The following is a 13,481-nucleotide window of genomic DNA, read 5'->3' as shown; positions in this document are numbered from 1 at the left end:
TATATGAACAAATGAAGATAACGATATATGTAGTGGATTCAGAATTTTCATTTCGGAAAAAATACTTAAATAAAAATACTCAGGGAAAAAATGGACACCATAAAATTAAATAAAAACAGATGTGTTGCTTTGTAAACTAGCCAGTTTAAATTGCATATATTCTACCTACATCTATTTCGTTTTTCCTTTTTAGATATACAAATATAGAAGTAGGTACTTTTTATTTACATTCCTTTTTCACAAAGAAACCTTATAAGTTTCCACCTGGTTTGATGCATAATTTTGTCATTAATTTCAATTTAGACTTATTTTAAAATAATTGATGGAAAAATGAATAAAAATAAGAGAAAATTGTTACAGACGTACTGTAACTATTTTCTCTTATTTTTATTGAATTGATATTATGGTCGATAGAAGCTTTTTTTTCCCTATTATCTTAGAAGAATGTATCGAATGCTGATTTCATTAATGTTTTATAGTTAAGCCAAATATTTTGTTTTGTTAGGTACACCTTTCTGTAAAGCTTTGGTTTCCTAGGAAAGCGGTGCCGTCATATAGCGGCCGTAATATTACGGAAGCAAATAGACGGTCGTCTTTACGGTGATGACATGTGGAAAGTTCCACGGCCGTTTTAACACACCGTCATAAACTTTTTGTTAGTTGTATCATACTTACTAACCTGTTTTATTTAATATTTTTCGAATTTCACGACACCAATTCTGTTTTAGTTGACTTTTTCTATAATCTTTACTTTTTATATTATATATCGCTTCGTAGTTACGAACGAAATCTATTAAAATTTCGTCGTCCTCGCTGCTCCAAGAGTTGGAACTCATTTTTGGCGTTGTTCCGAAAAAAAAAACCCAAATACGTATTAAAAAAGCTTCACCGCTTTCAATAAAACGTTCACCAAACTATCTGACACCGTCAAGACGGCCGTCATGCCAATGGCGGCACCGCTTTTTGAAGTTACGGTGTCAGTTACCGCTCTCTAGGAAACCGCCCCATTTTGTTTACATAGACAACGTTCTCGCGACGTCATTCACCGCTGTATTACGGCCGCTATGTGACGGCACCGCTTTCCTAGGAAACCCAAGCTTAAGTGACTAGAGTCTACAATGAGACTCGATAACAAGAACTAAAAAACTTCTTTCGAAAATAAAATAGATCATTACATAACTCTCATCCAATATCCTCATAGCCTTGACATAATTTATGCATTTTAGAATGCATCAAAAGGATAATTTGCATCAGATTTATATTCTTTGACGAACGGCCGGTTTTTCAAACTGGTAGCAAAACCTCCTCATTTCTATTCTGGACGTTTAGTATATAAAGACGAACTTGCTTTAATTCAATCAGATTGAAACAAAAAGTTGACATCCCGCAAGCAACATGGTAAGCATTGATTCTTTTACGTGACCTATTTAAAATTAGAGTTTTAAAACTTTTATACTTTTTAAATATTCATTTCTAAGTATTTATGTAATTAGATCTTTTTTTCTTCTATACTTAAATGACTTTTCCTCTCATTACTTTACATATAATTTAAAAGTGATTTGACACTTGTCAAAATAGAACAATTGAAATTACATGTACTATGAACCGAGTGTAGAATTTTATGTCTAGAAATTAAGTTTGATGATGTTGTAAGTTTTTTTATTATAACCTGCAACTTGTTGATGTTACTTAGTAAACCTTACTAGTAATATAAAATTACGAGGAGTTGAAATACGAACACTGATGATGTTACTATTATATCATACTAGCTTCCACCAGCTCCTTGAGAAAACTACATCCCAATATCGAATAAAAAGTAGCCTACATATTATTCTGATGTTTAAGCTACTAACCCACTCAGTTTAATCAAAATCCGTTCAACCTGCGTGAAGAAGTAACAAGTCTACTTTCGCACTAACATTAACTTCTTGTAATATTAAAAATATTCCATCAATCTTCCAGAAATTCTTAGTAGTCCTTGCCGTAGCCGTCGCGTGCGCAAGCGCCGACGTGTCTCACGTTGTCAGCGCTGACTACAGCGCCCCCGTCGTCAAGTCCAGCTACGACATCAGCCCCGAGGGTGCCTTCCAGTACGCGTATGAAACCGGCAACGGTATCTACGCCCAGGCCTCTGGATCCGTCAAGAACCAGAACTCGGTAAGTTGTAATCGTCCAAATGTACCTAAGACTTTGGCCCGGTTGCGCTGGGTACCGATAAAGTGTCAGTGAGCTATCTGATGGTTAATGCTATCTGCTAGATATTGCTATCCAAGACTTGTGAAACGAAAATTCATAGTTTATCTGACAGATAAGTTCCTGATAGGCTCTCAGAGACTTTATCAGTGAAACTGGCCATTAGTTACTGAGGTTATGTTAGAAAACAAAATTCTCTAGTGCCGTAGATAATCGTCCAAATTCAGATTCGGCAAGAGCTAAAAAGTATTGAACAATGAAGCAATAGATGATCTTGTATTAATGTTAACGAATTGAAACAAAAAAAGAAGATTTGAGCTAACCTAACGAGTAAACCATAATAGCCGTATCGAATCAAATCAACGAAACGAAATCATCAAGTCTAACACTAATGACTGCAGATGCAGTATTGCTAATGTCAAGCAATAATAAAGAAATATTTCAAGAAGTTCATTGCCTTAACTTAGCATTAACAGAGAAGGGTTGAAGAAATAAATCTACAGTCTAGACGAAATAATCCGAGACGTCCATCCGACAAAGTCGTGTCAAGGCTAAAATATATGTTAACTACATGTTAAATTAATGCAAGGAATACTCGGAATATATTTAAATTATATTGATCGTTAAATAAAAGCTTTAGAGACCTTGTCGCAGGCAAATAAATTGATGAAAACTAGTTTTGTATCACGTATCGACCACGTGGAGTAATAAATGACAGAATAGTGGATTATTAGAATCAAACATTAACTTATTGTGAATATACAAAGTCTACATTTTATGAGGAAGAGGGTTATAAATTAAAGTTTTAAATCTAGTTCCGCATGATAAACTGGTGTAACAATTTACAACATTTACATAGGATATCATTTTCGATCTTTCTAGTCCGATTCAAATGCATATTTTCAAAAGGTAACTTTCTTGATAAAAACTGGAGTATAGATACTAATTTGTCATTTGAGTAATGAAGTAGTATTCATAAAGTTTTTAGCGTCAATAAGATGTGCCCTGTAGACATGACTCTTAGGAACCCACAGAAACTCGCAGTCTGATCATCCCTTATCTCTTCTTTTCCAGGAATACCCCTCCCTGGAGGTAGCTGGAGCCTACAAGTACACCGCCCCCGATGGTACCCCCGTGGAACTGTCCTACGTTGCTGACGAGAACGGTTACAAACCCCAGGTAAGACTTACTTTAGAATACTGGAATTTTTCAAGAATTTTATAGGGATCAGAAGTCAGTAAAAAAATATTACAGAATATTTTAGGGGAATGTGACATAATAATATTATTTTCTACGTTTTTTTTTTCAAAAAGTATATCGAAATATTCATTATTAAATAATCTTCTTTACGGAATATAAGATTGAACAATTTAAATAAAATCCAAATTCGGAGGCCTACTGGGTGGCCTGATACCTGTTTGGCAAATATTAATGAATTAATACAATCTTTGGATAATTTTTGACACCAAAATATTAATAAAGGTGAAGCATAGAATATTGATTCAGATTGACTTTTGATGCAGTTAATTTATCACTGCTGTCAATAAAATATTCATGATTTACGATATATTAATTACCAATCTTATGAAAAGTCAAGTTTAAAGCACTAATTTGGAAATGCAATATAAATAAGCAATCCTTCAAGTTTTGTAAAAATTTCATAAATAATATTCAAATATCTCAGTGTTTATTCAAAGCAATTGTCAGTACATTGCAGTACCTTCTAATTATGTAATTAGAATGATAATGTTATGCATAGGATATAATAATAATTTATTATGCTTCAATTGTGTCATGTCAACTAGTACGACGAGTAATTGGTTCATTATTTGCTTAACATTTCAAAGCTCATTTGTGACATACAAAGCCAAGAAAACATTCAGGGCAGATAGCGATACAGATAATCTCTCTTAGATTTTATTCAAATCCATCTATGATCTTCACACCATCACACCATAATATTTCCTTTTTTCTGTTCATAGGCAAATTTGGACCCTTACCAGCCACTTGATGTACTGGTCATCCTAAGCTAATTGATTACGTATTAAGTCTTCATAGTCTAATTTCCTCGTTCTTTTTTACAGGGCGCTCACCTTCCCGTCGGCCCCGCCATCCCTGAGTACATCGCTCGCTCCCTGGCCTACATCGCTGCTCACCCCCCACCAGTTGAGGGAGTCAAGTCTGTCCCCAAGCCCGCTTACGGTTAAGATGTCAACAACACCAGCTAGTACAAACCCTACTGCCATTGTATTGTAGTCAATAAAGTTATTATTGTTCGTGATTTCTGTGTATTCTTATTACCCACGCTTGTTACTGTTTCTGGGAGCCAGGTTAGATGTCAGAACAGGGAATGTTGGCACCCAACCTGGTACGGGAATTGTGGTGATGAAAGTATCTTCTAACTATCTTGCTCTACTACTGCCTAAGGTATCATGACATGGATATTGGAAAGGGCCCACCAACTATTGCTAATAACGAATTTGTATAAAATATGTTAATAGGAGTGTATCCTATAAGCTAGCCTTTGGTAAGCCAATGGTACAAAACCCAGGAATAAATTCTTCTTATCGGATTCTTCGAATGTTCTTAAAATATTAATTGTACTTAATCTGTAGCCATCATTCTTTCTTACTTTATATAGCTTAAACTGACCTATTACTGAGTACCTTATATTCTAAAAAGAAAGTATCATCATAATCATCATCTGCCTTCTCTGTTGTATCACTATATAGGTACGGTACGGGAACAGGCCTCTTCTCATACAAAGAAGAAATGAGCGTATAATCACGCTTGCTCAAGGTGGATTGGTGAACATAATCCCATGAAGATATATAGTTTGGTTATCTTTATAGTAACATGGTGCAATCCACTTTAAAATAATGAAATTAAAACAAAGCAGGCCTCTCAAATATTATGAAACAGTATCGATAACTTCAAGTTTATTATTCATGATGACAAACTTCGTTTCGTAGCATAACATGAAACTATCTCAACTTTGCACTTTTAGTTTTACGAAATCATTCGTTAGTACCAAACGCTATCTTCTTTTGTTTGCAACATGGCTTATGTTGACAGATCAATTTATTTTATTTCACAGTTTTGTTACTATTTTAATAGTTTTGTAGCCAATAGCCATGTATTAGTTATAGAATAATATCATGTAAGGAACTTGACTTTCTTTTTCCTTCCTGTTTCAAATTTTCTTTGGGGTTCATTCGTCATACCAACATTCAGTCACAGACCGTCCCTCCCTTCTTAATCATCTCATCTTTCAGGTAATTCCTATTGAGAAGCTGACTCTAAAAGTTAAATGAGTAAATGTTAGCTAACCCAGGAGGAATGCCTTTTCTACAAATGATGCAAGATGCAATGATTTCTACAAACAACAAATTCCGGTCAAATAAAAGAATAAGAAAGGCATTTCTTCCTTATTTATTTATTTCATGAGGTAACAGGGTAACAGTCAATTAATATTTTGTTTGCCTTGCGGTCGTTGAACGCGAGTGTACCGTGGACACGTAATATAAATTAAGATTATGTACATAAAGTGTAGGATTGGTAATGTACTAGATATAAGTAAAGTTCACCTGTCTCTTCGTAATGCCAGCGTTTGGCAAAATTTTGTAGAATTGAAGGTAAATGCGTGATAAATAAATGTAGATCTGTACTTATTAAGACACATATACATAGAATCCAATGTTTATTCATCCTCTTGTAAATCTAAACAGGGTAATGTATACCTAGGATAAGGATGTATTTCTGTAACTGTATACATTTTTGCAATAAATAAATAAATAAATAAATAAAATCACTGTAATGTGCAATGCTATTTCGGTTACAAAATCGTGTTGGGATCATGTATTTTCTTTACTGACATTATCTATACTTACGTGTAAGCTGTTTAATATACCTTATGGCTTGGCATGGTATTCTGTGTTATTGTTTGACTAGTAAAGTTCAGTAAGTAAAAACATTATGTGGTTTAGTTCTTGCCTTCTGTCTTACAGTTCTATCCAAATTGTTGGCTACCACAGCCATGCCAGCGGGTCTCTGTTGACCTATCCTATTACTATCCCTGATTTAGAAGTCATACCTTCTTTTTAACGACGTCAAAAATCATCAAATGACCACGCTGTGGGTTAGCAGCGGTGAGGGAGTGTCAGACTCTTACTGACTAAAAATCGTCGTGTTCCTTCGTAGGCCTCTTATGTGCTAGGGCTGCGGTAACTCTTTCGAACAATCCAGCAGCTAGAAGTAATATCTAAGTTTTAATTAACTGTTACAAGGAAATATACTTAAATGCTCCCCTATATCTGAAATCTCCAAGTAATGTAAGGCTAACCTTCTTCCTCAAGTATTCGCATAGTTGCTTAAGAATTTTCACGTATCGCTCCCTGCCTATATACTTCATATCAACTAGGGCAGACTGTGTGAGCGGACATCCGACTTGCTCAGCCTACTTCGAAGGCAGTTTGCTGCGAAAGCTTACCGATTCAACGCGTAAATGGGCTAGATAAAGTAAGGATTAGGAAAGCATGAGATATACAGGTGTGAAACGGACTAAATATTTAAATAAAACTAAGTACTTTTACGGATTTTATCGTGGTATACCTATTAATATTATTTACTCCCCTTATGAACTTTCTTATGTACCTACTCCTATAATGTCATCCCTTATCTTCTATTATCTATGAACTTATTAATGTACCTACTTCCTAATATACTTTATTATGTACTCCCCTTATGTACTCTCCTTATGTACTCTCCTTATGTTCTCTCCTTATGTACTCCACTTTTGTACTTCGTTATAAACTCCCTTAAAGTTATGAATTCCGTAACCATAATTATGTAATAATATCTTTTCTGGATCCCACATTAAGGAATGGTTTTAAAAACATATTAATACACTGTATGTAGGCATGTAGGGGTACCTATAACAATAAAAGTTAACGCATAAACTTGAGCGAATTGAACTTGAATTACTTAATAACTATTGTGATGAGTCAGGGTCAAACTTCCGATTTATACGAGTATCATTGACCAATACAAAAACGGTTAATGATCTGTCAGTTATTATTATAAAATGTTCTTGGATAAAAAATATACAAACTGTGTGCTTATTTTTTATTATTATTTTTGTATTTTAAAGTGTAGTTATATGAAGTTAAGGGTGTGTACTAATTTCAGCCAAGGGTATCACCATTCAACAAACTCTACCGCTGATAGTTGTAACTTTTTTACATTAATAAAAAATATTGCACTTTTTATTTACTTATTTTATCTACTACTAGCTGTTGCCCGTGACTTCGTCTGCGTGGGCAATTTTCCAATTTCGTTAATTTAATCGTTCATTGCTCATCCCCCGTAGGTGATAGCGTGATAATATATAGCCTATGTGTTGAACCAGCCCCCAGGTAATAGTCATACAAAATTTTATTTAAATCCATGCAGTACTTTTTGAGTTTATCCGGGACAAACATACAGACAAACAGATAAACAGACATACAGACAAAAATTCTAAAAACTACATATTTGGGTTCAGAATCGATTATGGATCTCCCCCCAAGTATTCTTTTAAAAAAATATTCAATGTACAGTTTTGACTTTCCTATCATTTTATTATATGTATAGAAAATAAATATAATAAGGAAATAGTTTGTCAATATTGGTTAGGTATCGTTTATGTCATTAACAAAACAATAGGTAGGTATGCTAAAGCAACACTTGTGCGGTCAAATCTCATAGAGAGAAAATAATAGGCAGAAACTTTGTCCTTGTGTGAGTTGGTGTGAGCAACACTTCTACTGAAAACGAAAGGCAACTTGAACTTTACGTCAAAACTACTTTATTTAGGTAACAATCTTTTATTACCTAAAACCACAAAATCAATGAATGAAGCAGGAAAATATTCTACTTAATAATAATTTTTGAACTTTAAATGTCAAAATGAAAACCCGCTGGGTTCAGCCACACTTCACGTGATATTTATTTTTCTTATTTTAGCAGATGGACACCGTTACACCTAAAATTAAATAAGCGTGCTTGATAATATACATACTATATGTTTGACGACCTCGATGGCGCAATGGTAACCATGCCGAAACCAGGTTCGATTCCCGGTTCGGTCGACATTTGTGTGATGAGCATGCTTGTTGGCCGTGGTCTCAGTGTTATAAATATTTGTATATGTAGCTTAACAGTTACATCTGCACCCATAACACAAGTTAATTAATAACTTACCATGGGGCTAACCTACCGTGTGTGAAACGGTGCCCCAACACTATAAAAAAACATACGAATTTTCTTAGCTTCATTCCTCTCGAGTCTGCGCACAGAAATATTATTTCTTTCTTTTCATACCTTCAAATGGAACTACTATATCAATTTGATTATGTCTTGGGTGTTCCCGACGATTGTATCAACATAAATCCTATTATACTTCGTTTCATATACAATAGTTGATAAAAAGGTAGGTACAAAAACGTTCTCTCCCAACCTTGGAAAAAAATCCAGAAATTGATAAATAACATTCGACAGTCGACCTTGGTACCGTTACCTACCTCAGACACCACGAGGCAATCCACAAACATTTACTAGTATTATTAAAAGAGCTCATCAAACAACTTAGTCCTTATTATTATACGAAAAATGCGGAAATCTTTAATTTGGATGAACTTTGAATAAATCTAATAAGAAGAACAGGTATTTTTAGAAATCAACTGACCTGTTATGCGAATTTGAACTTTGTTTTAGTTTTTTTTATGATTAATTTGACGTTTGATTGTAATCTCCTTCTGTAGCTCGCCTGACAAGGCTCTTGTAAATAAATGGAATAGTTTATCAAACTGTTGATAATTTAATATGTACCTCGTGGAATGTAGAAAAGAAGAGACTGATTTAATTCATACAATATTATGAATGCGAAAGTAACTCTGGCTACATATACATATGTTTTTATGTGCGATTTTCACGCCAAAGACTGCTGAATTTATTTAATAGAAAATCAGTAAATAAATAGTCTAAAGCAAGTTTGTTGTGTCTTTATCCTTTTTCAGACAAAGGTTCTTTTTTATCGGGGAGTGGGAAATAGTATGGTATTGTATCCCTTGAGACACAAGTGGAACCGAGTGGAACAACTAGTTTTGATGTAATAACAGAAATACATAAATAATTCAGGTTTAACTATCATCTACACTACACAAAAGATCACACGTAGATCTTGATAATATTAACTTGTCATAGCCGTCTTATCTACAAGACAATCTGGATGCATCCGCTGCTACTGTGATTCCACTTGCATCCCAATAAAGGTCTTACTGATCATAAAATGGCATAAATAGCCTATTACCTTCTTATACCTACATATTATAGTTTTTTTATCACAGAGTAGCGGTTCTACGCGCCTCCTGGGGGTTCAGATTTTCAGAGTTTTCGTAACAAGATAGAAAGCAGCTTATAATTGTCATCCTGATGTATAAGTTGCCTCATCTTGAAATAGTAATACGCATGTACCTTTAGGACACGCAATTAAAAGTAATCGCCTTTATAAATAGATTAATACAATGTACTCATCTCCTGAATACCTTACCTTAAACTGATAAAGAATCTCATGAAAAGCTTGGTGAAGCCCTGTTTCCAGTTGCCCTAAATCGCTGTACATAAGTAACATAATGGCATGATAGCGTAACTGAAAATTAAAACTTTTACAAGATATTTACGCTTCGGATCTGAAACATCTTTTTAGGACACTATCACTTCTAAGATTGGATAATAAAGCAACAATATAATCGAAGAGTTACCACGATACCGAAACTTAAATATAAATGAATGAACACGATACTTTTCACTTCCAACGAATCACCTAAGCCTTCCTAAAAATATAGTCTCAAAAATATTGCGAAAAAGTCTGCATACGGCTATTATTTAGCATACACCTACGTAATAAATCATCACCTGCATTCACATTTAACCCTGCCATTGATACATTATGTTAAATAACTATATGTACGTACGTATGTACATAGTACCATTAACCTACATAAATAGTTTGAGCACATACGAAGTTAATTTCAATCTTCACACCGCAATTGCTAATACATTACATTTGATTATTTATTTAATCTAAATTATATAATTTGTCAACATAGATAACTTTTCGAAAATTAAATACTGATAACTCTAATGTTAGTTCCGAAGATGGATTAAGTTATGTAAACTTTTTTTGTGAAGCCAGTATATAGGTCAAGCTACGCCTAAATAATCCAGTTTAGAAAGATAGGTTTTTAACTATAAAACTTAATAGTTTTAACGTGATACAGATTAAGGATTTCATATTTTACTAGTATTCTTATTAATAATTTTTTGATGAAATGTTTTTATGTATACCTATGTAAATAAAAGTTTAAGTTTATTTTAAATGATTACTGAAGATAATTAATTTAGAATACCTATATAAAAACGTATATACTTTATCTTAGTAAAAATTAAAAAGCTTTACCTACTTCAACTTTCAAGAATTGAAGTGCGCCGAAAAAATAAGGAAACACGTTAATCTTTTAATGAATCTGTCCCAGGCTTCTAAGTCCCGTTAATCCTAAGACTAAGATCACAAAAATCACCACCGACACGTTCGAGCCGAAACAACGATAGCCAATGAAAAAAATAAATCGAACGCGGATGTGGTCAGGCCACAGAAAAATCACCGAATCGCGTTCACCTTGTAAACTAACAAATCATATTGAAGACCAGAGATTCTTTGTTGCAAAATAATGCAAATGCCGCTGCTTAGAACCATATACGAAGGAAGAGGGTCGGGTATAAAACCGCGCTCGTTTATTTTATAATCACAGTTACACATCGTCTGTTAACTTTGACACACAAGATGGTGAGTGAAGATAAAGTTGCATCACTGGCTGGTATTTGAGTGGCACCCATGTGGCCGCTAAATCATGTAGTCTTGTACATGTACAATCGTTCTATTCAATGTGATTGTGATCTTGATAAACACCCTTTGAAGGGTTGAAAAAAAGTGATACATTTTTATACCAGTGATTTTTTCTTCAAGTGTTATAAAAACCAACCTTTTTAAATATTTCAGTAACTAATTTTAAATTCTTTTCCCAGAAATCCTTCGTAGCCCTTATCGCCCTCGTGGCCGTGGTTGCCGCCGACGTCTCCCACCTGTCTGCCCACCCTGATGCTTCTGCTCAGATCCTGAAGCAGGACGCTGACGTCCTCCCCGACCAGTTCCAGTACGCCTATGAGACCAGCAATGGCATCAGCGCCCAGGAGTCTGGAGTCCTCCAGAAAGTTGGCGTGAGTATTTATTTTTAAACCTGCTCTATATGTTAACAAGCTCGTATCAAAATAATGCACTATAATATGTAAATAGGCCTGTATCTTATAGTGGCACAGTAAAAAAGCCAACGACATTTTTTTTAATAAATCGTAATAATAATAAAAGGCTCAGTGACTTAGATTCATCCATCTCCCGAGCCTTTTTCCCAAACTATGTTGGGGTCGGCTTCCAGTCTAACCGGATTCAGCTGAGTACCAGTGCTTTACAAGAAGCGACTGCCTATCTGACCTCCTCAACCCAGTTACCCGGGCAACCCGATACCCCTTGGTTAGACTGGTTTCAGACTTACTGGCTTCTGACTACCCGTAACGACTGCCAAGGATGTTCAATGACAGCCGGGACCTACAGTTTAACGTGCCATCCGAAACACAGTCATTGGTGTCTAAGATATACTTAGAAAGTACATACAAACTTAGAAAAGTTGCATTGGTACTTGCCTGACCTGGAATCGAACCCGCGCCCTCATACTTGAGAGGTTGGTTCTTTGCCCACTAGGCCACCACGACTTTTTTTCAGTGACTTAGATTAAAAAAATATTTTTTGTATTTATTTATTTGTATTTACTAATTGGGCAGGAATTAAAGTATCACTAAAAGTTTCGGTTCAAAAAATCTGATTCTCAAAAAATATATGCATGAACAGTTTTAAATTCAAAAGACAATAAAGAAGAACTGTTACATCATACTGCTATAAATGATAATATACAAGTTTTAAAAGCAATAAATTATCCGAAACGAATCAAGGTCATCCGTTTGACATTTAAGTTCCATCCGATGATCTCTCGAACAAAATTATGTTAATTTGAATTTTATTTATTGTATTGAACCTTGATATTTCGTCTAAGGTTAACATAATACGCAATAGTGGAAATATACTAAATTTTGTTCATCAGCATGTGCACGTGATGTGAATTTGATTAAAACTTAACAAATTTCTAACGTCATACTTAATTTTAGCTTTCAAAATTAGTAATACTGAATAGCTTACTAAGATGTAACTAATTTCTGTGACGCATTTAGCTTCAAAATAAATGAAAAGGATGATATTCATGACCAATAAAAACTACTAGAAGGGACTTATTGTTTTAGCTAAAGCCATTGGATGTAGGTCAATAACAGCGAAACCTACAACAGATTCTTAAAACAAATGACTTCTTTTCTCTGCTTTGGCTTATCTAACAATTTTTTTTCTTCGTTTCCCAGGACCAGGAAGCTATCGCTGTCCAGGGATCCAACTCCTACACCGCCCCCGGTGGCGAACAGATCCAGGTTTCCTACGTCGCTGACGCCAACGGTTACCAGCCCCAGGTAAGGATCCAAATTTATACATTCATATTTAGAACACATTTTGAAGATTTTCCATAAGACCTTTTTTTATTTTTTGAGCATGAAGTTTAGTTTGAAAATGTAAATAAAAACTTTTTGGTATTTTATAAATTCATTAATTATATCAAACTTCTCTGGTTCAATGTTAACGTTTTAACTGATAGTTACAAATTAATTGAATGAATATTAATTAGAATCATTGACTATTAGCATAGCATAGCATAGCTATATAGCTAACTGGTTTTTATGATCCATAAAAATGTTACAAGTTATGAAATAGCTCACACTTTCATTCATAACCACTTCAAATGTCTTTATAATTTTGATTGTACTGTTTTTTTGCTAATGTTCCTTTTTTTTGTTCCAGGGTGCTCACCTCCCCACCCCCCCTCCTCCCCAGCCCATCCCTGAATACATCCAGAGGGCTATTGCCTACATCGCTGCCCACCCCCCCAAGCCCGAGCCTGGCCAGAAATACTAAGTTAATTAATTAGATAATAAGCTATAACAAAACAATTTTTCTAACACTGCCAATATTTTTACCTCTAGTCGCAATATGTATGTAAATTTCTTGAAATAAAAAGGATTTCTTGTTGTACAGTCAA

The 13,481-nt window shown here is 34.5% G+C and overlaps 2 protein-coding genes across 2 annotated transcripts; both read left to right on the top strand.

The window, feature by feature from the left end:
• Nucleotides 1-1,251: 1,251 nt before the first annotated feature.
• On the top strand, nucleotides 1,252-4,474 carry LOC110383613 (larval cuticle protein LCP-17). The gene is made up of 4 exons (XM_021344414.3): nucleotides 1,252-1,398; nucleotides 1,963-2,157; nucleotides 3,268-3,372; nucleotides 4,278-4,474. Exons 1-4 carry the CDS (start codon nucleotides 1,396-1,398, stop codon nucleotides 4,398-4,400), a joined length of 426 nt encoding a protein of 141 aa, XP_021200089.1. The 5' UTR covers nucleotides 1,252-1,395; the 3' UTR covers nucleotides 4,401-4,474.
• A 6,446-nt stretch (nucleotides 4,475-10,920) lies between these two features.
• LOC110372245 (larval cuticle protein LCP-17) lies at nucleotides 10,921-13,481 on the top strand. Its single transcript, XM_021328836.3, has 4 exons — nucleotides 10,921-11,077; nucleotides 11,317-11,508; nucleotides 12,754-12,858; nucleotides 13,244-13,481. The coding sequence occupies exons 1-4, from the start codon at nucleotides 11,075-11,077 to the stop codon at nucleotides 13,355-13,357; spliced, it is 414 nt and encodes a 137-aa protein (XP_021184511.1). The 5' UTR covers nucleotides 10,921-11,074; the 3' UTR covers nucleotides 13,358-13,481.

Source organism: Helicoverpa armigera, chromosome 8 (genome assembly GCF_030705265.1).
Source record: "Helicoverpa armigera isolate CAAS_96S chromosome 8, ASM3070526v1, whole genome shotgun sequence".
Lineage (NCBI taxonomy): Eukaryota > Metazoa > Arthropoda > Insecta > Lepidoptera > Noctuidae > Helicoverpa > Helicoverpa armigera.
The sequence above is the reverse complement of the archived record's forward strand: the minus strand, read 5'-3'. Positions and strand labels throughout refer to the sequence as shown.